Genomic DNA, 25,641 nt, shown 5'->3' with positions numbered 1-25,641 from the left:
TGAAATTGCGTTCCTAAAACGTATTCGATGCATTAGGAGACTGCATCTCCTCTGGAAATGTCTCAGAGATTTATGAGCAAACCTACTACCCAACTTTTAACTGCAGCGAAGAGTAAACTGAAAGATCAGTTGGCTTGAATCAGACTGCAAACACACACTGTCCCTGGCCAGCTTTCATCTTAGTTTTAAATGTTTAAAATTGAGTGTGCTTTGAGGTTTAGTACGGTGGTCCACGGGCAGCTGAAGAGGGGCAGAAATTAGCGTCGCCGATTTCAGTGTGTAAACGTCATAAGAGAATGCGCGTCTTTGCGGATATGAGACCATGTAATTGCACAACACAGATACGTTGTGTTTGTGGCATGTTTGAAAGGCTTTTCCTCCTATTGCTATCATTTCTGGCCAATTGCATACAGACACGGACAATAAATTATATTAATGTAAAGAAAAAGGTTCTGTTTGAAGGGTACGTGTTTGGATAAGTGAACTAACATTCCATTACGGCTCTTCAGCCTCCAGCTCGAGTCCTCCAATCACACCCTTAAGTGGTAGGGGCGGTCCGACGCACGCGGCAAGACCGATACCCTCCCTGCCCACAGGCTTTGCGTGTGCTGCTATTTTGAAATAGCAGATTGTTAGAGAGCGCTACAGGGTTTCGGGAGGGATGTGTTGCCTCAAACGATGATACCTCCTGCAATGTCATGCCCCTCAGCCCGAAGGGAGCGGCGTTGCTCTTAAACAAGTCACACTGGAATGATGACTCCTCTTTGGATTAAGTTGTCCGTGGTGTGTCGCATCTGAGATCTGCGCAGGATGACAGGTCGCGTTGCGTCGTTGCCTGGAGGTAATCTTTGGACGCTGGTTCTGCGACTGCTTCCATTGCTTCTTGTGAAGGCGACAATTGGCTCGCCGGTGTCAAGCATCCAGCCTATTGAGAACTTCGCAGCGGAGGTAATTCTTTTTGGGTTTTGTAAGTAATAAATGCGCGTGTAAACCTTTATCTTTGAAATATTAAAGAAACGAATCACATCGTTCCGTCCCTAATATAGAGGCTTACATGACTTCAGCAAAGTTAATATAATTTTGACAGGAGCAGCTTAATTGATAACGTGTGGTTGTCAATGTGTATAATTGTAAGACTATTAGGTCATTTGGAGTTGTGGCGCTCCGGTTAAATTAGTGCAAAACATACCCCAAGAAATGACTGTACGTGACCATTTCAGCTTACCTGTGTTTTATTTGGGACATTGTGTCCTTTTGAACCACAAGAATAAAAACTGTGAGCCAGCTGACATTTTTTGTTCTTGATTAAAACAAGCAGGATTTGCAACACTTACATAGATTTATTGCAAAATAGTGATTTTTAGTCGAGTAGATATTGTTACCGCAGTTTACCTTTTTTATATTAGCCTACATGACGCCAAACTTCTGATCTTTTTTGTTGCTGCAAATAGCAGTCAAAGCTCACGATAAGGGTCTTTCCCAACCGTCAATTAAGTTGAAAAAGACCTGATAATGGAACAAATTACCCCTTGACAAAGGATTATGAATTATGAATTATGAATCTGTGGATTGCCCATTGTGCTACATCCACTGTAGTTTAGGGGAATTGTTAAAACGTTTGATGTGATTCCCTCCTTCCCCAATATTTGGACTTCTCTGAGGGACTCTTGTACAAAACCAACAACCCTTGAAAGATTTATTTTAGACCTGCAACTTTACGGGGCAAAACCGTGATTATCACCATGGGGAATTTTTGCCCTCCGCGAGCACTTCCTCGTCTGCACACAAACCGTTGCTCATTGCCGACCTCCTCTTGTCCAGTGAGTTTGACCTCATCGCCTGTACAGAGATGCCCTCCGGATTCCACGGCTGGCTGTCACCTCTTGGCTGACACTAAGCCCGCAGTCGCTGCAGCTCAGGGGGCCTCATCCCTGGGCCCAGGAGAGCCACAGGGTCTCCCGGTTTTGTTTTGAGCAACGGTGTGTGTGCAGAGATATAAAGTGAAAACAGCAACACAATTTCTGACCCAAGAAACCATTTGATGTGAGTTAACTGTCAAAGCAATCGGCTGTAATTGATTTATTAAATGTTGAGTAACAGTGTTAATCGGCACACCCTGTGGCCCTCCAGGAGCAGGGTAGGGCCCTTGCATCGTGCAAAGACCTGTATGACTTGAGCAATATGAACAGAAGCCAAAACCCAGGTTGCATTCATTGCATTACATTACATTACATTTATTTGACAGACGCTTTTATCCAAAACGACGTACAATAAGTGCGTACCAAAGGTCATTAGAACAACTACAAAAGACAGGTCAGATAAGGTACAATACGAATTATTAGTAATAGTTATTCATAGCCATGAACACATTAAGTCCAGTTCACACAGTAAACATTACTCTGCCCTAACCTATGCTAAGTCAAACTAGGAGGCATGGCAATGAGCTACAACATCAAGATAACAATACAAGTGCGGTAAGTGCTGGTTGGAGGTACATGTAATATGAAAGAGGTACAGGAGGTACATGTGTAATATGAAAGTACTACAGGAACAAAGTGGAAGGATAAAAATGCTAAGAGTGATCCTAGCATTCAGGGAATATTTTCAAACTCCCAGCACGCTTCATAAACACTGCTTACCCACTTGGCAGGGATAGAATTATGGCTAACCAGAACATGGCAGCTCTTAGATGTGGTTGCTTGGAATTGTGTTTTCTCTCTCAGTTGTTCAGGCATACAGACCAGTATCTGTGATCTTATCCACTGAACACACACACACACACACGCACACTCACACACACACACCCCAGGTCTCAGCCAGTGGCATCTCCTGTACTCCATTCACGTGTGCTAACACTGCACTGGGCATTTCCACACTGAGCTACACTGTACAGCAGTGGTAACCAACCCTGTTCCTGGAGATCTACCATCCTGTAGGTTTTCATTTCAACCCTAATTTTGGAACGCATGATTCTATTAATTAGCAGCTCAATGAAATCTCTAGCTGTCGAATGAGGTTGTGCTTTGTTAGGGTTGGAGTGGAAGCCTACAGGGCTGTAGATCTCCAGGAACAGGGTTGCTTACCACTGCTGTACAGGAACTGTACTGAGGAAGGGGCAGCAGGGAATGGAAGTGGCGTGATGGATCCCAACGGATTTGGTCGGTTGAATCGCTTCTCGGGTCGAGCTCAGATGGATTTGAAAGGCCCGACGCTCTTTCAGGCCCCTGAGGCTGAGGCACAGATGTGTAACTTGGGAAAAGTTGGGAAATGTCCTGGGGTCAGATTGCTGGCAAATTAAATCTGCAGACTGGGCCCAGCTGAAAGAATGCTTCCAAGTTACTTTCACCCCCCGATGGCAATCCCCAGCTTATGAAAGCATTTGTAGGGGCACATTCCCAACCAATCGGCATTCAGTGCATTTTTACCGACAAGTGTTGTCCTGTTCCTGCCTTGAAGCAACAGTACCCCATCTCATGGCTGGAAAATAGCTTTGCTCTTAGTCAGGGCCAAGGCCTGTAACTTTTCTCTCGGCTGTAAAATGCTAAGGTTTGTGATTTCATCGCTCGGCTAATTTTATTAGCCTCTATGGTAAATGGGGAAAATGTGCGGTCTTTGTTATTCTTTCTGACTTTGGTTTTGTTATAAAAATGGAGGCCGTTGTCTTGGTTAGTATTTAACTGAAACTGGAGAACGAAACTCTAGTAATAGTGTCCTTCAGTCTCTGGTTGATTGACTCTCCCCCAGCAACAGCTTTCATATTTCTTACAGCCCACTGAACATTACAGCGTGTTCGAAGTGAAATATTGTATTTCCATTAATGTGTTATATGCTACACAATACAGGGTATTACTATATTATTTTATCTGTCGTGTATTAGCAATATATATATGTATTTTTTTAATTTAATATTTTGTGGGGTTCAGGGTGGTATCGTGAGTATATTACAGATATCTACTGAAATTTGAATTCACACTCATAAAAAAAACTTTAACTTTTCATATGTGAATTGTAACACTGTATATAGGAATTTCATATGATCAGGAGAAAACACCGTATTAAATTGTAGGCCCTATATGTGCAGCACACACATATTTGAGTAAACTAAAGATCATCTGTAGTTGCTACGTTTTTGTGTACTGTATCTTAGACCCCCTGTTACTCAAATCACGGTCCTCGAGGGCCGAGAACTGCTGGTATTCCATCCTCCCTTTAATTGGGAGTCAGGAATGAGGACAGTCCGGCCAATCAGTAGCACTAATTGTTCAGTTAATTACTTGAGAGAAAAGAAAACCAGGGCTGGATTTGCATTTGAGGGTCAGATTTGTCTTAGACCCTGGTATTGTGAGCCCAACCCAATGTAATTGTTCTTCCTGATCCTGGCATCCATTACAATTTCATAAATACCCCTGTAACAGCAGTTTGTGGCTATGGAATCGCGTGTGGAATTATGGAATTACGTGTGGGCGATGTGAAGTTGTTTTTCCCACACTGCTGATTTCATGCTGGTCGGGTTGATATTTGTCAGGCACAGGCAGTAAAGAAAAACCCCCAGAATGCTTTTCTGTTCTATTAATAGTCCCGCAGAAGTACGGATGTGCTCTGGTTTTTCCCAGGCCCGGCTGGTTCCAGGAGGACAGGGCTAGTGTCCGAAAGGAGGGCGCGGGTGGGGATGGGGCAGGGGGGCGGGGAGCAGGGGGCAGGGGGGCGGGGAGCAGGGGGCTGGGGATTCTCTTCCCAATGACAGCCAGCAGTCACAGGGGTCATTCGGCTTGTTTTGTCGGAGGTTCTGAAACCTCTGAGGAGGAACATTAGGAGCATTACCAAAGATTCTATAGACACTCCAACTGATCAGCTTCGTATTCTTCTGAATACCTGCCATTGAGCCCAGTGTTCAAATCTATTGTGCCAAGCGCAGTACTGTGCCTGTGGATGTTGTGAGCTGTATTATAAAATGTGTTACTTCAATCCTGGATGCTGATTGGCTGAGACGGTGTTCTGCAGTGATTGTGAAACAGATATGGAAACAGTTCATCAAAGAGCCTGTTGGAAACAGTATGCCTCCAGGCACAAACTGTTGCTTAGAAATAGTATTGCAAAATAAATATTATTACATCATCAATTTATTGTTTCTATATGTTGTATTAAAGTAATAAGGCATGAGAGGCCATGCTGTATCATGAACAGTCACGGCTACTGGGGATTGGCAATGTTCTGCTTTACGTCATGCCTAACAACACCCCCTGTAGCTGTGACTGGATTCATGATACAGCACGGCCGGTCATGCCGTATTGCTTAAATATAGCATCGAGAAGTCCTGTTATCAATCTGAACCTCCTGTCTGTAAGGAGCAGGGAGGTGGGAAGGAACGCGGGAGCTCATCATCTGGTTGGTGTGTAGAATCTTTGGGATACACACGGCGCCCCCAGCTGCAGGAGGGAAGCACTCGCGTGAGAACCGTCACCACTTCCTGCCGGCTCTGAGATATGGGAGCGAACAGTGTCACTGGTGTGGGAGGAGCTGCTGGTTTAGCACACCAGCGGGGGGGGGGGGTGGATAGGGTCGCTGATGTCACGACCTCCCCTTAAGGTGTCCTCTGCAGCTGTGGCGTGCGGGGCCGTCCGTGCGCGTCACATGACCCAGCCAGCAGGCTGCCTCCAGCGCTCCAATCAGGCCGCACCGCGTGGTGGAGCGCTCTGCGTTCGCAGGCCTCTGCAGAGGGATGCTGTGCGTGAGGAGGAGTCTGAGGGCCTTTCATGCTCTGCCAGTGCTTTCATCTTCTCTCCCCTCCCCGGATGTCTCCATCGATCGTAGCCTTTCCCAGGAGTTATCACACGGCCTGGCACGCTTGTGCTGTGTGAGCTGACGTGTAGTAAAATTAGTGAAACTATGAATTTTTCCTGGAAGTGAATGATGCTGTTCAAGACCAAACAAATTACCTCATTCTGTTGTGTGATATGGTTGTGTTTTGTGGAACTAGCTCCCTTTGAAGAGTTTTATGTCTGTTTTGAGTTGTGACCAAGGAATTTTAGAACCGGTACCTGTCCTTGTTCGTTCCCTCGAACATTGACTCAGGGTGAGCAGCTCCCCCAGCATATTATCAGTACCTTTTTTGTACAATAAAGGGGCTTGGAATTTGTTCTTGTTCTTCCAGGGCTTTCTGGAGAAATATGGCTACCTGCACCAGGAAGATCACAGACACAATGAAGTGGAAGTGTCCTCCGCTCTCAGGTATTGTACTGTCGCTTGTCTGGCATACAACTGAACCACTAATATTTGGCCTTCAAAAACAACCTACAGTATTTCATACTCTTTCAGTTATTTGCCATTCCATTTCAGGCTCAAAATGAGAAAAAAGTTCTGTAGGTTCAAATGACTGATTTCTGACCTACGACCTCACAGGACCGCACCCCCTCAAGGAGTGGTATTTGCAACACGAGTTCTTTCAGTCAGAAAGATTCCTCAGAAGGGAAACTGTGAAAAGAAAAAAAGGGAATAAAGGATATCCTGTGATATCTTACCTTTTTGAAGTTGAAATGTGACACAGTGTCAAGCAAGGAGAACTCTGTAGATTTGTCTCGTGGCACAGAAGATAAAATGTTAGAATGCAACCGAAGCGAAGTTGGCCTGATAATTGTCGCTACCCGCTCCTGCTGACTTACGCTTGAGTGGCTATGTACACACTGTTATGTTTTCCTTGCTACTTTGGGGTTTACACAACATGGAGTGAACGTATATATCAATTTAAACAAACACAAAGTTACACAGTGGCGCTGAGGGGAGTATTTTAATGAGAAAAGCAATGCTCCACCGCCACCAGCGTGTTTGTCTGGAGCGGTTAGCCAAGCTTTCTGACGTTCTTCGTGCTGGAATTTACATTTATCCACAGATCTGTGATTATCTGAGGTGTGAGGCAGATAGGCCTAGCCTTCTGGGAGTCCATGGAGCCTTGAAGTGTGTGTGTGTGTGTGTGTGAGAGAGAGAGAGGGTGTGTATGTTTGCGTGTGTGTGTGTGAGAGAGGGTGTGTCTGTGTGTGTTTATGTGAGTGTTTTTGTCTGTGTGTGTGTGTCTGTGCGCATTCATGTGAGTGTTTCTGTCTGTGCATACATGTGTGTATGTGTGTACACACCTGTGTGTGTGTGTGTGTGTGTGTGTGTGTTTCTGGGTCATTATTAATTTTCTTGCAGACCCCTTAATCAGGGAACTCTCCTGGACACACGATAAAGCTGCACAGTTTCTAAAGCGCTTCACATGGTCTGGGGGTGCTTCCCAGAACCTCCATTCACCACGTTTCCTCTCTCTCTCTCAGGGAGTTCCAGTGGCTGTCCCACTTGCCCGTTACTGGACACCTGGACGGCCCCACCCTGCAGCGGATGTCTGCCCCCAGGTGCGGGGTGAAGGACGCGGGGGGCCAGCAAGCCTGGGCCAGGCGGGTGAACAGAGTCTTCCTGGGCGGCGCTGCCCCCGGTGGCCAGCACAGGCGCAGCAAGCGCTACACCCGACCAGGTCAGTGTGCGCAACACACTCCCTGCACCTGGTTAGAGGGTACACTGGTTTAAGGTCCACATGGTTTAGAACATGGATACTCAAATCTGGATCTTGAATCAACATCCTGCCCTGGTTTTCTCTTCCCCCAGGTCATTAACTGTAAAATTAGTTCTACTGATTGGCCAGACTGTATTCAGCCTGACTCCCAGGTAAAGGGAGGTCAGAAAACCAGCAGTTCTTGGACCACGAGGGCCTTGATTTGAGTAACAGGGGTGGAATGGTGACATATTAATTTTTGTTCTTATAGTACCACATGTTAACTTCTTAAGGAGTTCAAGTTTTACAGGTCTTGCTTGTCAGAGGATAGGGCAGCTGGGTGGGCTCCAGTCTAGGATGGGTTCCATGGTCTGGTCCAGGCTGTGGCCCACAATCCTGCAGGGTGGCACACATTTGGTGATGATGTCATCAAATCCCCATGGATGCACTGAGGTCCACACATCGAATCAGTTATTTCACTGTAAACTGTCTGCTCTCCCATTCAGGATCTTAAAATGTAAAGCTATTTATCAATGAATATGTTTTAAGATACTGACAGAATTGGTTGTTTAGTGTTTGGCAAACAACTGCCCCTTGGTCTGTGGATTTCAAACACCTTAAAACCTCAGACAGACCCTTGAATCAATCAACAACCGTGTGATGTCTTTGTAATGTCATTACTCTAATGCAGTATGTTGAACCACGCGTAACATAAACAGCCTTATTCATTATTTTCTTACATCAATTAACAATGGTTGTTTGTTCTAGCAGTACCTAATGTTAATATTTATATTATATTCAAATTTTAAGTTTACCCAATGCGTCTCTGGCTTTCACATCTGTCTGTTTATCTGGGGCATATCTGAAATGTTTCGATAGTGAGATACAGGAGGAGGATACAGTAATTTGCCGGTATCGCTCACTTTCTCCGTTCCGGTCGGCCTGCCATGGACGTGCTTGCGCATTCCGCCGGGTTGCCAGATGGATTCGTTCACTCTTCGGGAATCCAAACCCTAAAGACTGAGTCAAGTACCTGACAGCTGCAATCTGTTCCCTGTGCGTAAACACGTATCTGGCACCTGTGGGAACTGGGTGTAGGCCTTGACTGCCAGCTGGGAATTATGCCTCATTGGTGATATAAGTTAGCTATCTGTACTCACGTGGGGGAAAGGAATTCTGAGAGATATAGACTAACTGCCGTTGGAACACCAGCTGAATTTAAAAAAATAATTGGAGCTGCTGGCAACCGCAGTTGTGGAAGTGCAGGTGTCGTTCTCTTGGTTTGGTGATTATTTATTCAGATTATTTATGTACGGCACCTGCAGGCTTCAGCTGTTATTTCCTGTTTGAAATGGCCCTGACGGCAGTATGTAGATAGACACACTGATGGACTGTTTGTGTGGAATCTCGCATGTATTTTAGGAATTTGTAAATTTGACCTTGGCTGTGTTTGAACCCCACATCCCCACTACCCGTGCTCTAAACGAACAAGAAGGTGTGTATACGCTAATATGGCAGGTTGTTTGTGAGATTTGTGTGACCTTATCTCTTGCAATGAATGGGGCTTGTCAGGAATGCATCAGGAAACAGGAAATACAATTTATAAAAAATAAAAAAAAACTTTCAGTAAGCAGTGGTGGAAAACCCAGATTCAGAAAGTACTGCCCAGTATTTTGTTCCAATCACCTGTGTTTGCTAATTAGCACATATCTTCAGCCAGGAGGTAGAAATAATCTATTAAATCAGTGGGCTGAGTTTGTGGGTGGAAGAAACACATGGCACGACTTTTACTTTCTTACCCCTGGACTTTCCTCCTCTGTCAGCAAGCACAACAAGCGGATGACCCAATACCGTAGATTTTCTGAAATTCAAGCTTGATCATGTCGTCCATCATGGTACTTAATTTGACTCGTGCCTTTTGATTAGAATCACGAATAAACGGTTACCCATTTTAAATCACATGTAATTTCTTTACATAGTTCTGGTTCATTTGGGGGCCAGAACAGAATGATATCTTCTTACCATGATAGTTTGGAGATGTCCGAGAGTTACTGCAAGAATTAAAAAAAAAAGACCTACACAACATGCCGTGGTTAATTTTGGGATATTTGGATTATTTATGTTTTTACTGGCATGTGTTTGGTATCTTGTGTCTAATTCCCATCTGGTATCCATATGGAATTTGCCTAAAACCAGTACTTTGCAATGTAATTGAAGTAAATAACAATTGCCCAGATGAAGGGGGTTTGAGCCTGAAGGCTTTGGGAAGATTGAAATTACACGTGGCTTCACAATAGAATGAGGCAAATCCCCTCTTTACCTGAAGGGCCCTGGAAAAAAAGGAGCTGTCGGGAGCGGATCTGAGAAATTTGGCCGCTTCCTGAAGTCAGAGATAGTGCTTCTCCGGCGTTTTCGAGCTGCAGTTCTAATTGCTTCCAGAAGGGAAGTCCTGGAATGTCTTCAGCGTCCAACATCCTGGCCACTTTGGTCCTCCCCGCGGGACCCCTCTCCCACTTTAATCTCGATGTGTGATCTCGCCCCCCCCCCCCCCAAAATAAGCGGCAGAGATCCCGCTGCAGGCCATGGGAACGCAGACATCATCGTCATCGTCATAATGACCGCTTTTCCACTGGAGAGCCATTTGTCTCAATTATAAGACCCCCCCCCACCCCCACCCCTAATAGATGTTAGGTCAGCACTGCCATAAACCCTCACACAGGGCAGAGATTGGAGATGGGGCGTCTGCGTTTTCGGTGCCTTTCACGGGCCCCTGGGGGTCCCCTGTTCCTCTTCTTGTTCTTCTGGCCCATCCCACTGTCCCGTCTGTGTGTTCCATCCATACGTTTAGAATTCGTTTTAGAACAGAGACTAACGTAATCAGGACTATTACATTGCGAGTCAATTGCAGTGGGCTTAGTTGGAGTTTTAACCTCAGGTTTATTAAAACTCTAGACCACAGAACTGCGTAACAACTGGAGCTGTGGAATAAGGATTAGCTGTTCCAGTTGAAATGCAGTTCTGCGGTCTAGAGGGTTAAACCAGCTAAGCACAACTGCAATTAACCCGACATGTTTCATATGCTTTAAGATGCTGGTAGTATTTATTGTTTAAATGGACGTCCATTACTCTGATGTCCGCAAACACCTTAAATGCCCCCCGTTGAGGCAGGCCCTTGAATTAATGAACATCTGCGCTTCTGTTAAAGACCACGCCATTTGCATCTTGCCCCGTAGGCCTCTCAGATCTCCCCCCCTGCTCAGGACAATTGCTGGCCGCCGGCCGCGCGGGAGCGTCCGACGGCTTCATTTCCTGCGCCGCTCTCTTTGTTTCCGCGCCGCCGCCGCCGCGCGCGGCTTTTAATCCGCTAACGGTGACGCGGGTCGCCAGGCTGCGTGATCTCGTGCGCGGAGCAGGTGGACTCGCAGTGTTTTGAAAAAACCTCCGACTGCCTCCGACTGCCACCTTTGACGAATGTGGGCCTTTGATGTTCGCCAAACGTGTAATTACGCAGGCCTAACTACAGACACAGGCTTAAGCAAATTGCCCTGGCGTTGCTATGTATAGCGTTTACGTGCACGTGCGCTGTATTGTGTACCGTCTGATAAACACAGCTTGGACAGACTGTACACATGCTGTCTGCGTATTACATTAATTTTGTCAGCAGTTGTGTAAATATTGTTTACTCATGTAAAAATGTCTTAAACAACCACCTGTCACGTATAATCTGCACCTCATCTCCACCAATGACAACAGGTCTGCTAAAGAATCTCAGACAACACAAAGCCAGCTGGCCACTTGTTTGGTGGAAAAGTGAAACTGTTATTGTGGTAAATTTCATTCATCCTGAATACTGATGAGAATAAAGACTTCGTTAAAAATTGGCCATATTCTGTACAACCTTTAATAGCATCTGAAGAGTTAAAGTATTTAAGATACACTTTATTTTTTGAACCCCTGTGGGGTAATTTATCCTCTACATTTGACCCATCCTAGCTGCTTACAGCAGGAGCAGTGGGCAGCCACAGTGCAGCACCCGGGGACCAACTCCAGTTCTGAGGCCAGAGCCTTGGTCAAGGGCAGTGGGAGGAGTAAGCCTAACCTGACCAGACCTGGGACAAATATGTATTTGTTTTGGATTCAAATACTTTTTCTGCGCTTTGCTGATCTTGTCTTGTGTATTGGAACCAATGAAATACTCTCAAAAAGTGCAAACCCCGCCTTTCTGGTCATATTGGCAGGCTTAGTTGCACCAGGCAAGATCAACAGAGCACAGAAAAGTATTTGAATCCAAAACAAATACGTTTTTGACCCAGGTCTGAACCTGACATACAGTATCTAAACAGTTAAAGTATTTAAGATAAGGGCAGTGGAAGGAGTACACCTAACCTGACATGTGTATTTTTGTATTTTTATTATTTTTTTAAAAAGAAACTGTGCAAACCTCCTGAGAGCCGGGAGCGCAGTCCGTGCTCACGCAGCGCCTCCTGTCTCCTCTGCAGGGGAGAAGTGGTACAAGCGGCACCTGACCTACCGGGTGGTGAACTGGCCGCGGCACCTCCCCAAACGGCAGGTGGAGCTGGCCGTGCGCACCGCCTTCCAGCTGTGGAGCAACGTGTCCGCCCTGGCGTTCCGGGAGGTGGCCGGGGGGCCGGCCGACATCCGGCTGGCCTTCTACGCGGGCGAGCACAACGACGGGACGGGGAACGCCTTCGACGGCCCAGGTGGGGATTGGGGGTCCTCGCCCTTCACCTGCGGCTTTTCGGGGGGATGACGGATTTTTAGCAGCAGTGGGGTTTGTTTTTTTAATTTTCGATTTTCCGCTCCTGCCTTGGGAACAGAAGGCAAACTGCTGTACCGTCTGGCTATGTGAGTGTGCAGTGAGAGTGACGAAAAACCATGTGACCTGACAGCTTGAAATATTTATGTTAATGCTGGAGAAACAAATATTCACCTTAAAATCCAAGACATCAAGCCCCAGCTCGAAAAACTATTGATATTGTAATATATAGTAATATTGTATGTCTGTCTCTCTCTTTCTGTCTCTCTCTCTCACATACACACACACACACACACACACAATCTTATTACTTATGGCTTGTGCAACATAAATACAGGATTTACTCAAGCACCTGACTGCATTACTCCCGTCAAAAGGGTTACCAAAATGTATTCAGTTTGCCATGTAAGTAAAACAACCTGACTCAGATCCTGCTGTAGAATCACATTAACTCTGTCAGTGATCCTACAGCTGCCATGTGTAGTCATCCATCATGTGAATACATACTAAATCAAATCTATTATATTTGTATAGCATTTTTTACAGAATCTGTCGCTTTACAGAGTAGTAGAACAAGAGCAAAACCAGGCCTGAACTCCCAAATAGCAACCACATTAGGTTAAAAAAAAACTCCCCAATGGGGAGAAAAGGCCTCAAATGGTAGCAAGAAAAAACTCCCCTAATGGGAAGAAATCTCAGTAGGACCCTGGCTATAGAGGGGGAGCCCATCCTCCATTGGCCAGCCCAGTGTGAAATGGGCGCAGAATGGGTGTAATGGGTGTAACCTACAGGACGTTAGATCTCCACGAACAGGATTGGGCACCCCTGTCATCGATGATTTGAATCTGCGACACGCCTGACTCCCGTGTGTCATTCTTGCGTTGGCCCACAGGGGGAGCCCTGGCGCACGCCTTCTTCCCCTGTCGGGGCGAGGCGCACTTCGACATGGCGGAGCGCTGGACGCTGGACGGCTTCAAGGGGCACAACCTGTTCATGGTGATCGCGCACGAGATCGGGCACACCCTGGGGCTGGAGCACTCGCCCGCGCGCCACGCCCTGATGTCGCCCTACTACAAGAAGCTGGGCAAGGCCCTGGTCCTGAGCTGGGATGACATCACTGCCGTGCAGCAGCTCTACGGTACGCTAACGTCGCCAGAAACTACGCGGCATATTCAAACTGGATGTTGCCATTCTGAATGTGGCACCAACAGACAACAGCGTCTTGTTGGAAACCATAGAGAGAAATTGTATAATATCCATTTTGGGGTAGCTGCCAAATCTATAGATTTTTTTTTCTTATTTTACTAAACAAAATATAGTTAAATCAATGGCATGCTAATATGCTTTATGTGGCTGATCATTTTACACAGAGTCAAAGAAAGTAATTGATTATGATGTTCAAATAGCAAAACCTGGTTCTGGTTGCAGAGGAAAATGCTCGATTTTTCATGCTAGCTCTCCCAGGTATAGCATCGCTAATCAATTAGCCGGGACCCATGGTGAGTCAGTGGTGGGCCCAGAGAGCAGGGGAAAGCTGTGGTCTGCTGCAGCGGCTGGCAGCAGTTTGAGCTGGGCTCACGTGCACCTCTCCGGGGGGTGGGGGGGGAAAATGCGTCACGTCCCTGTGCGTAGGAATGTTGGCGTGTTCAAAATGCTGCGTGTTTACCTGAAAGCTACAAAAATGAGTTACATGAGGACGGTTGATTTCAGGTTCTTTCCCTTGATCAGGAAGTACGGGAAGATGTGAAACAAACATGACAAAGTGTGTTCTTTTGCTCTTGTTGTTAGTTTGCCCAAGAGGCAGGAATTCGAACAATGTGCACATTTTTGCAATAAGCTTTTTATATCGCGCACTCGCCTTCAAGTGTTTGAAGGCAATTGTGCTGGATGTTTGTTATTAGCGCATAGGAAGTGCCACAGCCAGGAATCGAACCTGTAGCCACAGGGGGGGACCCACACGTGGGTCAGAGAGCTGGCCTCACCACAGACCGTGCCACAGTCTCGTCCCAAGTGCACTCTCAGAAAAAAAGAGATCTTTGGCTTGTTTCCATAGAGTAATCGTTTTTATTACTTTATGGAAACTTCTATGGTAGGTGTGAACAATTTAAAACATCCCAGATTGAACCACTTTGCCCAAACAAAGGACCCTTACACTAGATAAGGTTCCTCTAAGGAGGCACAGAGGAGCCTTTTTCGAACCCTTTTCTTCTGAAAGTATGTGCCGTATATGTTCATCCCCCTTCATCCCAGCTCCAAAATACGGAGAAACTCTGTTTTGTTAGCTCTTGTCTTATTTGACGTAAAGAAAACACATTACATCACGGGGTCTGGAATTTAAAGGGGCGTAAGCAGGATTAATCACTCGACGTTGTTTGACATCTCAGCGTGACAGATACCAGCCGACCTTAAAAACCTGTGGCGCTCTTTTCATACAGAGAGAGAGCGCTCAGCTCATTCAGTTACGCTGACGTGCTTGAGCTGCGGATGATAGATCGGGGCGTGATGCGTCCATCTTGGTCTGTCGTCCCAGCACAGAGAAATGAGAGACTGCGGTAGAAACACAGCAGGTCTGACACTCGTCACTATTGGCTGTCAGTACCCCGTGACATCACTCCTCTCTGTACAAATGGCTTGTGTTGAGGGTACAATGCTCAGGTGCAGCGTTGTGTTGTACAGCGAAGGCTCGGGTTCTGGCCTGTGGCAGCTACAAACACTGGAACAGCAGACAGCTGATTGGCCCTCTGAATGACCCCAAACAGTTTATGTCCCATTTTTACTCCCACACGTTGGATCTGTGTGTCCCATCATCCATCTTCTGCTCTGAGTGGGGCTGTGGATCCTTCCATACACTCTCAGTGTATGAAAGTGCCTATAAAGGTACATACACTTATCACCGGGGTGGTATCCTGTAGGTACATAAAACTGTACCCCTAGGCGGCAATACAAAATTAATTTGTACCCTTGCTTGTAAAAGGTACTTATTAGTACCCAAATAGAACATTATTGCTCTCAGCAGAGTGAACTACAACCAGATACATCGTAAATCTGAAGTGCTCCAGCCTGTAGGGAGACATCATGTCCAGCTGTCTGTCTGCCAGTGTTCTGTCCGCCTGTCCTCAGGGATCCAGATTTTATCCTTCGCCAAGACAAATGTTTGTACTGTGTTTTACAAACAAAAATGCTTGTGTGAGTTTTATACACCAGTCAAAGAGAACTGTGTGCCTCGACTGTTGCTGAAAAATCAAGTGTTTTTTTCTTTGCTTCCCTGTCTGTTAAAGCGTGTGCAAATCTGCACCACTGTTACCGTTTAAGGTGGAAGATCTTAACTTAATGTTCTTAACTGAACATTCTAATGCTGATGTAATAATCACTGCTGGTCATTTAAAGCAATGTGGTTCTAGAACACTGACTTAGAATTTTGAAAAAACCTACTCTTCAAAGGGTTAAAGGCAGTTGGAGTATATGCTGTGAGGTTTTGTTTAGAATGCCTGAAAACTTAACATTTCCTGATCAAAAACAAATTTGACATAAATTGGAAACTTTGGCCAAAGGAAATGGATGGATTCAGCTGCAGAAACAAGTGGCCAAAGATATAATCTGTTCCCAGGCTCATATTAAGATAAAACGTGGGCTGACCGGTTCTTGGAAATGTTCTTGCCTTATGTGCGGTCTGAAATTTGGCAACAGATTAATACCATTTCATTGATGAAGGCAGTATGCTGAAATTGTTGGCTAATTGTCCTCATTTTTAAAAAAAAGTGGTTTTAGAAATTAGGTACATTGGTTATAGAATTAGAAATTAGTTATCATACTTATATTAAAAATTCATATGATTGGGCTGCTGGGTGGCTCCTTCTGTAAAGACACTGTCCTAGAGCATGAACAAGTCTCACAGTCTGGTTTCAAGTCCGGACTGTTCCAGTACTGGCTATGGGTAGCAGACTCGCAGGGCGATGCGCAGTTGCTAGTGCTTCCCAGGGACAGCATGTATTCATGCACTAGGGACCCCTGCTGGCCAGTTGGGGAACCTGCGGTCCACCTGTTCTGTGGCATGTAATGTCTTCTGCTGAGATTTATACTGTGATGTAATAAAACGATAAAACGACATGTTTCAGAGGAGAGTGGGGGAGAGAAAGGAGCAGAGTGTGCCTACACTCTAATTCCAAAGCAACAAGGAAAACTAGTTAACTGATTAACATAACCTAAATCATATTAACCTGTGGATACTGGTTTAGACCAGCAGTGTTCCAGGATGCTTGAATCCTTAGCCTATAAGGCATAGAGTCTTATCTGTATTGAAAGACATGCAGTAGACATGTATGTAGAATGTAAACGTGTAGGTGAATTTGGTTGTTTGCTCTGTTCCCAGGAAAGCCCCCTGGGGGTCAGGTGGTCCAGCTCCCGGGACAGGTCTTCAGCTCGGCTCTGCAGGACCTGGCTCTGGCCCAGGGGGGCAAGGGGGACCCCGACTCTGCCCTGCCCCTGTACTGCCAGGGCCTCTTTGATGCCATCACAGTGGGTAAGACCCGAGCACAGCCAGGCCAGCACTCAGCCAGGCTTGTTCTCTTCCGCTACACAACTTTATCCATCAGCAGGCTGCATTCTCAAATGCCCCTTTGAATGAATGCCTATTACAGCTGAAGTTACCTGGAAACGGGGAAGCAAATTGGATTGAAAATGGTGTATTTGCCCACTTTTCACACTTCCCAAATTGAAAGTGCACTCTTGTGGATTTCAATGGTAGTTTGTTTGCAGGGCGCCCTCCTGTGGATTTCAATGGTAGTACTATATATAGTATTATATGAACAGTATGTACTATTTAGTAGTATATTTGCCCTCTTGTGGATTTTAGTGGTAGTACTATATGCAGGGCACTGAAAAGCAGGCTGACCAAGACTGTTGTGAAAGTTCAGTTATTCAGAATAGTTGGTGCTGTTATTTAAAAATAAATAAATAAAAAAGATTACCATGGTTAACATCAAAGGGCATTTGTCGCTTACATTAGCCACTGTTTCTAGGAGGAGAATGTGCATACTGTTCTGTGCTGTTTTGTGTAACTCATGGTGCGAGTAAGCAGGATTCATGTGTACTTGTTCAGACCAGAATGGCTCGGTTCTGGTGTTTCGTGGCGGCCTGTTCTGGACGGTGTCTGCCCAGGGGGACGTGGGCCCTGCCCAGCCTCTCCGCCATCGCTGGCCCCAGCTCCCTCTCGCCATCGAAGCGGCTGCTTTCTCACCCGTGGACAGGAAGTTCTACTTTTTCAAAGGTACACTGAGCAAGTCAATGAAGCAAATGCACATTTTCTTTTCCCTTTTTGATGGCTGTGTTTCTGTATTAGTCATAATATTGCAATATTTGACCCTTAATCCTTGCAAGGTTTTATAGGTTAATCCATTTTTGGGATTTTAAGACAGTTGACTAGAATGAAAAAACTCTAACGTTGCTCCTTATTGTGTGATGTTGACTTCTATTTTCCCCTTGGCACTCTTTTTTCTTATCCGTTTCTGGGTTTCTGAGAGTAAAACCAGCAAAATGAGGTTACATTGTCTGTACAAAACCAAAGCTTGGTCTCTACACTCCAGAATGAAGCTTGCAAATGACCCTGGGACGCAGTTGTTTTATTTTAATGTCCGTATTTTCATCAACAGTGCTGTATTTTGTGTTTCACCGCTTTACTGCGGTTTGTGTTTGTACATTTTATGCTACCACACCTGAAGTTCCCCCCGGGGAAAGTAAAGTTATTCTGAACCAACCCGATCTCTGTCTGTCCGCTGACAGGTAGACGTATGTGGCGCTATTCCGGGGACGATCTCGACCCCGGCTTCCCGAAAAAGAACGAGGACGTGGGCCTCCCCGCACACCCGGACTGCGCCTTCTTCTACGCCCCTTTGGGGCACATGGTCCTGTTCAAGGGCTCCCGGTACTTTGTGCTGAACCTGACGACCCTGCGCCCGGAACCGTACTACCCCCGCGGGCTGGCCGACTGGAAGGGGGTCCCGCGTGGGGCCAACGGGGCCCTGGGCTGGGCCGACGGCCGGCTCTACTTCTTCCGGGCGCAGCAGTTCTGGAGGTTCGACCCGGGAAAAGTTCGGGTGACCGGCGGCGGTCAGTGGGCCCACGACCTGGAGTGGGCTGGCTGTCAGGAACCCGGTGGGGCCAATGACGTTCTCTGACCACCAGGGGGAGCCGTACCGCTGATGCAAAGGGGTTGGCCTTGGGTTACGTGCAATGTAATAGGCCTATTTCACAAGATGGCGACCAAAACCGGATGTAGGGATACTTTGTTTCCGGTTACCGTTGCTACGGACGCAAGTCCATTTCTGACAGCGAAAAATTGAGCCTAAACAGCGACGTGTGTTCTCACAGTCCCTGATAGCTCTGCCAACGTTCACTGTCCGATGTTATCCGCATTGTCGAAGCATTGCTAGTGAATGTTAAGCGGTCTAAACTGGACAAGGGCTATAAATTCTTTTTTGAGAAGTTTGTATTCGGTTATGAAGGTAAGTATAACGTTAGCTCTGGTTCACCAGAAAGCTAAATAGCTAGCTTGCTAACCACATCAAGTTAGCCGATTAAAGAGATGTTTCACTTCGACACAAATTCTTTTCTGGAGGCGACTCCATTGTGTTTTCGTAGCGTGAAGCAACATCTGCTGTTCGTTAACAGCGTCTCTGTTCCTCTCGGTTGTCCCGAAAATGAATGAATAGGGAGCCTGACAACTGTGAGGAAAAGCGATTCTGTTAACATTGGCGGTCAACAGGGGAGGCAAATGCTATGTACGTACAATGTTAGGCTCCACAAAATTACTTATGTTATTATACCGAAGTGAAATATCTCTGAATTAAGTTTTGTACTACAGTTACTATTTTGTGACATGTTGTTTGTGCTGTACTTGTTCTAATAAAGATTTATATTGCTTGTCAGATCGCCTGTGTAATGGCTGTTTGTTTTCATCGCTGATAAAAACTACCCACACATTTTTAAATCAGCTGATATATCTTAGGCTTGTCGCGATGTCCGTCAATACATTTTGTAATTACAATTAACAACTAAAATAAACGTGCATCTGCAGTTTCAACATTGAATATCCAAATATGTGCTTGCTAACAAGCTAGCTGGCTAAAACGTAATTTGCTAATCATAACATAACATATAGCTCGCTAACTGATTTTATGACATTCCAAGTTCCAGCGCACACCAAACTACGGAGGAAGAGGTCTGCATGCTATTTCGCCGAGGCTCTCAACCAGGCGAACGTTTCCCTGCTCCTGTTTACAACCTGAGACACTTCTCCAAACCGCGCAAAGAGTACAGATGAGCTGCTTAAACTCTGAATAACTCGCGATGTCGGCAGACCTCTTCCTCCGTAGTTTGGTGTGCGCTGGAGCTTGCCATTGAGCCATAACACGGTCTTCTGTCGCATGCTGCAGCAAGGGTTTCTATGAAACTCTCGCTGGTTAAGAGATTATTTTCTATTTCTCTAGCTCTTTGGGCCATTCCCTGTGAAATTTGGTGCCCCTACTTGAAAGGTCCTAATGCCAAGAAAATAAGGACCCCTTAATGAAGTCCGAATTATTGCCTCATTCAAATTTTAATTATTTAACGTTTTTGTTTGCTTATCCTTGATTGTACTGTCAAATTTTACTGATGCTAATGTTAAACTTGTTTTTCTCACTCAGTAGCCCATGAAGAAAAAAAAAGAAATTATTCAAAAAGTAAAAACGGCTGTCTTATGATATGCCTGATTATAAACCGAGTTATATATATATTCGGAATTGTAATTTATATATTCAGAATTGAAGTTATATATTCGGAAATTGAATTTATATATTCGGGAATTGTACTTATATATCCAGAATTGAATTTATATATTCAGAATTGTAATTTATATATTCAGAATTGAAGTTATATATTTGGAAATTGAATTTATATATTCAAGAATTGTAATTTATATATTCAAAATTGTAATTTATATATTCAGAATTGAATTTCTATATTCCGGAATTGTACTTATATATTCAGAATTGAATTTATATATTCGAGAATTTAATTTATATATTCAGAAATCGTGTTTATATATTCAGAATTGAATTTCTATATTCAGCAATTGTACTTATATGTAATATGTGCTCAAGAAACTCTATGGTTACCTTGTCATTCGTGAGGACCTCTGTGCAAGCTGTCAGATTCATGAATAGAGACTGAAAATACGTGACTGCCAAAACATGACTCAAAAAGCTCTGAATGTGATATTGGGAAGGGATAAGTGGACTTATTTAACAAGATGCAATGAAATGAAATGAAATATCTATAGTAAAGAGATAGCAGTATGTGCACAATATGTTTCACTTTTGGAAAGGTGGTGAGTTACCCTATTTTCTCTGTGATGAATATCCACATGAATTATAGTGCATATTTGAAATATTTTAATGTGATATTGTAGATGTATTTGGTAGTAGGGAAGATGATTATTTTGTGATCAAACAGAAATAGTTCATCTCATTTTTTTAAATTTCTTTTTGAGCTGGGCGATACATGGTAACAGTAGTTATCGAATATGACCTGATTGCCATAACAATCATTCTTTTCGTCTTGATGCGCAGTGAACTCAAATACTGTTTAATGAGAATAACCACTTTACTGTTTTGTATACTTTCTACCACTAGAGGGCAGACGAGAACCAGTACGAAATGAATGGAACTGAATTCACCGCAAAGCGTAACATAAAATTCTAACAGGTATTGAGAAGGTGAGATTACATTATGACTTATTTAAAAATACTTTATATATATTTAAGTAATATAACCTGAAAGAATGAACATTGTTTTAGTGGACAATTACGTTAGGTAAATCTCAAAAGTAGGCTATGTACTGTGCAATGGCATGTAAAATCGATTTTATGGAGATTTCAGACTTCTAGCCCAATTGGGTCCCATTCATTTGCACGCATCCGTCTGCAAGCCCCTCTAGGGACCACTAAAAAAGTGAAGTGCATTACCTCTCCTATCTGTTGGGTGTGAATATGACAGTAGAAGGCCCAGCTTTTTGTGATTGACAGAAACAGATCACATGGTAACATGGACACTCCGTGACATAAGATTGTGGTCTTGGGCCATGTCCAAAACAGCTAGCTCACCTACTGTTGAGTATACAACTTGTATGCAACTTGTATACTCAATAGTAGACAAGCAAGCTGATTCAGACACGGGCTTAGCCTTTGGAGTTCGAGATTCACTACTACATTGCTTCCCAGCCCTGTTTCCTGGAGATCTACCATCCTGTAGGTTTTCACTCAGATCCTAGCAAAGCACACCTCATTCAGCCACTAGATATCTCCTTCAGCTGCTGATTAGTAGAATCAGGGTTTTAGGGTTTAAATGAAAACCTACAGGATGGTAGATCTCCGGAAACAGGTGTGGGCAGCCCTGTGATACTATATCAGGTATGATTACAAAAAATAAAACCAATAGCATACCTAGCAGAGATGATTTCCATAGCGCTAAATTAATCATCCTTACAGTTTCTTGCCTAGCCCCTACTCTAAATGTAATCGTCATTACCGTGACAGAGAAAGTTGTAGCCTAAATACAGTTCACAATAACTAAATTTATTTATTTCAATTTGAGGGAAACTGATACAGTGGACCTCTGCAATATGTTATACATACTTTGTAAAACACAGGAAAGGAAAAAAATCCCCTAGAGTTATCATGCTATGGTATTAAATGTATATATTCAAAGTGTTTTGTCTTTGAACAAACAGAAATGTTCTTACATGCAGTGGGTGGTCAATTCACCTCAGCAGATAGAAATCTGTATCTTGTGGTGAATGAATACGTTATATTAAACATTACTGAAGAGGTGTACATTAAAACAAAACAAAAAAAAAATTAATGTATCTCAAGTCTCACTTTTTTATTGACAAATTCAAGAAACTGACGTCTGTTGAGTAGATTTGTCCTGCTGACAATAACAGAATTGCCTCTCCAGAGAAATGCCATTCAAAAAATGGTGGGGTTCAATGAAGGCTCTTATGAAAACATGAACATCATTTTCTGTTCTTTCCTGTAAGGAATTGAGGCATGGATTAGTCTTTAATTTTGTTCCCGAAAAAGGAGCTTATCCACTAAGCCGCTTGGAAAACACAAATATTACTCTCACTCCGACTGACAATACAGCTCCTGATGGGCCTTAAGGCTGATGACAGAGGTACATGAACGACCGCCCTGTTTGTGTACCGGGATATGCCATAGAGCTGCCTCACAGGTTAGCATGTGTGGGGGAAGTATCTCTTCTTATGCCAAGTCCCACCTGGAATTTCTAAAAATAAGTTTTCATTAATAAAAAAACAAAAAAACAAAAGCAGTGTATGTGCTTGTCCTACAGTGTGCATGTGAAAACTGCTCAATAAAACTTAGCAAGGCCAAGGAGTAGGAGAGGATAGGTGGTATGCTGGTAGATGAATTATGAGGACGAGCTATTAACCAAACACATTTTGCAACCAAAAAGAAAATGCACAAGGACTCATGGGTGACTGCAATTCCTCAGTTACAATCAGAAAAGTGGGAGAAATTATAGCACAAACATTTTAGACTCAAAGTATGAAATCTGATGGAAAAGATAAAGTTATAATCTGTGGAAGGTACCAGTACCTGGACGGCCATAAGAGACCATATTGACCCCCAAAGTGATTCAGAGGAGCCAAACAAAGATGCACTTATTACAGAACCTGTATCACGCAAGGGCTGGTATGAACACTGACTTAATTTGGTAATTCAAACGGGTTCCCAGTTATCCTTGTATAGCTCCCCGCTCAGCCTCTTTCTATATGGCCATCCAATTTACCAGAGGTATTACCACCACAAAATGATTTATGGCAGCTGTTCTGGTACAAAATGACTTCACCAAGGCTGGACCACAATGAGGTGTCTTCTCCTTTATAATCGCATTATTTTATTTCCTTCTTTATTATTCACTGTGGATAGTTTTCAAGCAAATATGTTCACCTATAACCCTAATATGTCGTTTTCTTGCACAACAATGCCACCAAGTGTTCACAGTGCGCTATAGCAAATAGTTCATCTAATTGTCTTCAGGTAACAGTGACATTTTTTGAGCTACAACTCAAATAAACCGTACTTATACAAAACAGCAGTATAAAACCATGATAGATAGATCAATATCAGCGCTGACTACATGACATTTTCCATTAAAATAAAAACATAGGCGTATGCAACGTATGTAAGCAGTTATGTCACTTGAAAAAATTGAACTGCAGGAAATGACAATATTACGGACATGCAGAACCGAATCTAAAAGTTATATTTCAATAATGAATATACGCAACACCTATTTCAACTGAAAGATCAACAGATTTTCTTTCTTTAATGCACAACGGACGATGTCCTTTGGGTATTACTGCATTCCCAGTCCCAGAGACCAGCGCGTTGCCTGCAACCCGTCCCCACTCCCTCGGCAAACTTTCGTGCATCTTAGCGCGAGCTGCAAGGATATCTGAGACATTAAGCCCTCCTGAACCCTTGGGAGGCAGGACCCCCGCGATAAAGAGGATATAGGCAGGGGAGGGTCGCGAGCGAGAGTACAGAACTCAGACTTACTTTTAATAACATTATGTCAAATTGCTGATATCGGTTTTACATCGTATGCGCTCATTATTCGCTGCCGGAGCACACGGTCTTCAGCGCAATTCCCAGACTGGCGCTCTTGAGCCTTATGAATTTTCTGCATACTTGCACAGCCCAGCGAGCACCACGGGAGAGGGAAGATACCTGGACAGACAATGAGGACTGCTGTCTTGAGTGCTCTGTGCATTTTGATGTTTTTTCTCGGTTTCTCGGGAGGAACCGGTTTTATTTACAAGTTCCCTGGCGTGACACTGCAGCGCATGAACTCTGAACAAAACGCTGGACTTCCCAGCGCCAATGTACACCGTAGGTAAGCAGCCGTCTGAACAAAGCTCCTTAATTCGTGTTGTATAAATTATGACAGATCGCATCCGCTCTAATGAACGATGTTCGGTTAAGGAAAACCTTCTATAGAAGTTCGCAAGTAAAAGTTAAAACATGTTCTAGGAGTGGGAGATAACGACTGTTTGTGCTCAGTTTCTGGGCTTATTGTAAAGAGCAGAGGTAGGCTATCCACATCTTCACACAATGAACAGATCACACGAAAATAAACACCTACTCTGAGAATGCAGACTTAAAGGTGTTTTCACAAACCTTCGCAGTATACACTTTAGAATGTAACTTTCTCAGAAGAACACAAACTAAACCACAAGTTTGCGTTTTTCCAAACAAACTGCCTTCTCCAGCATTTATGCTCAACTTCAATGATATCCTTTGCTATCTTTTCAGGAGATATTTTAAGTGTCTGGCGTGGAATGTCGTATTTTTCGTCTTCTGTCAATTTTTTTTTGATAGTATTTGATAGTAACACTTTGAAACTCGTTTATTGAGAGGACGAGCCAATTAGCGGCGTTATGTGACTGAACGAACACGGCTGCTGTGCTGTGCGAAATTCCTATCTGCGTCTTCCTGAGAACTCAGACCAAGTTATTGGGTAATTGAATCTTATCGGAAACTTGCTGAGGAGGACACCTGTTTACGGTTATATTCAAAGGTATTCAGGTCTCTGTTTGCTGTCCGTTTACACTTTTAAACGCCTGAGTTTGGAATTTACCTCTTTGAGATTTGAATGTTTACACCTTAATCTTGCATGCAGACAGCAGGCTTAGGTAAAGGAATGCAGTGAGCGCCGTGGTTTTTAAATTTACGTTACCATGTGAACGTTTAAAATGCAGTTTGAAGATTACAGTTCATATGCAGTTGTTACACGCAGACTTCTGATGCCCAGAGTGGCCACGGGACATATAGGTACAAGCTCACTGAGTGAAGCCCTTCCTCTCTGGGCTGTGCTAGGGACAGTTATGTCAGTATATGGGCAGCCAGACACAACAGTCTTGGATTGGATACCAAGCTGAGTCACTTAAAACCAGCGCTTTAGAAGGAAGCATCACTCGTTTAAATTGAATAGACCCGACAGCCATCCCTAAACCTATGCTATAAAAACACAAAGTCTACAAGTCTTAACAGCAACTTCTATCCTATGCCTTGTCATTGATACGCTGTATTCACATCTGGTCAAGAAAAGCTGACCTCTGCAATTTTGCCAGCGGTTTTGAAAGCAAAGTGGCATCATGTAGAAGAAAAAGCAAATTTTTAATGATCACCTCTTCCGGTAGTCTGAACTGAATCCTTCATCTAAGGTTTTATGGATCTGACATCATGTAGGGCATGAATTAAAGCTTATAAACAGCGTATTCT

The 25,641-nt window shown here is 44.2% G+C and overlaps 2 protein-coding genes across 4 annotated transcripts in view; both read left to right on the top strand.

Moving 5' to 3' along the window:
* The first annotated feature begins 25 nt into the window (after nucleotides 1-25).
* On the top strand, nucleotides 26-18,655 carry mmp28 (matrix metallopeptidase 28). 2 transcript variants are annotated; one of them, XM_035433750.1, is made up of 8 exons: nucleotides 26-948; nucleotides 6,152-6,228; nucleotides 7,308-7,504; nucleotides 12,022-12,243; nucleotides 13,192-13,437; nucleotides 16,669-16,818; nucleotides 17,398-17,565; nucleotides 18,078-18,655. In XM_035433750.1, the coding sequence occupies exons 1-8, from the start codon at nucleotides 811-813 to the stop codon at nucleotides 18,470-18,472; spliced, it is 1,593 nt and encodes a 530-aa protein (XP_035289641.1). In that variant the 5' UTR covers nucleotides 26-810; the 3' UTR covers nucleotides 18,473-18,655. The 2 variants fall into 2 exon arrangements, with proteins under 2 accessions (XP_035289641.1, XP_035289642.1); XM_035433751.1 differs by lacking the exon at nucleotides 13,192-13,437.
* A 5,120-nt stretch (nucleotides 18,656-23,775) lies between these two features.
* Nucleotides 23,776-25,641, top strand: part of LOC118235249 (collagen alpha-1(XXVI) chain) — a 53,987-nt gene continuing 52,121 nt past the window's right edge. For both annotated transcript variants that reach the window (XM_035432399.1, XM_035432398.1), the window contains exon 1: nucleotides 23,776-24,253. In XM_035432399.1, coding sequence (XP_035288290.1) covers nucleotides 24,099-24,253 — 155 coding nt within the window. In that variant the 5' untranslated portion in view covers nucleotides 23,776-24,098. The remainder of the gene's footprint in view (nucleotides 24,254-25,641) is intronic.

This window comes from Anguilla anguilla, chromosome 9, assembly GCF_013347855.1.
Source record: "Anguilla anguilla isolate fAngAng1 chromosome 9, fAngAng1.pri, whole genome shotgun sequence".
NCBI lineage: Eukaryota > Metazoa > Chordata > Actinopteri > Anguilliformes > Anguillidae > Anguilla > Anguilla anguilla.
The sequence above is the reverse complement of the archived record's forward strand: the minus strand, read 5'-3'. Positions and strand labels throughout refer to the sequence as shown.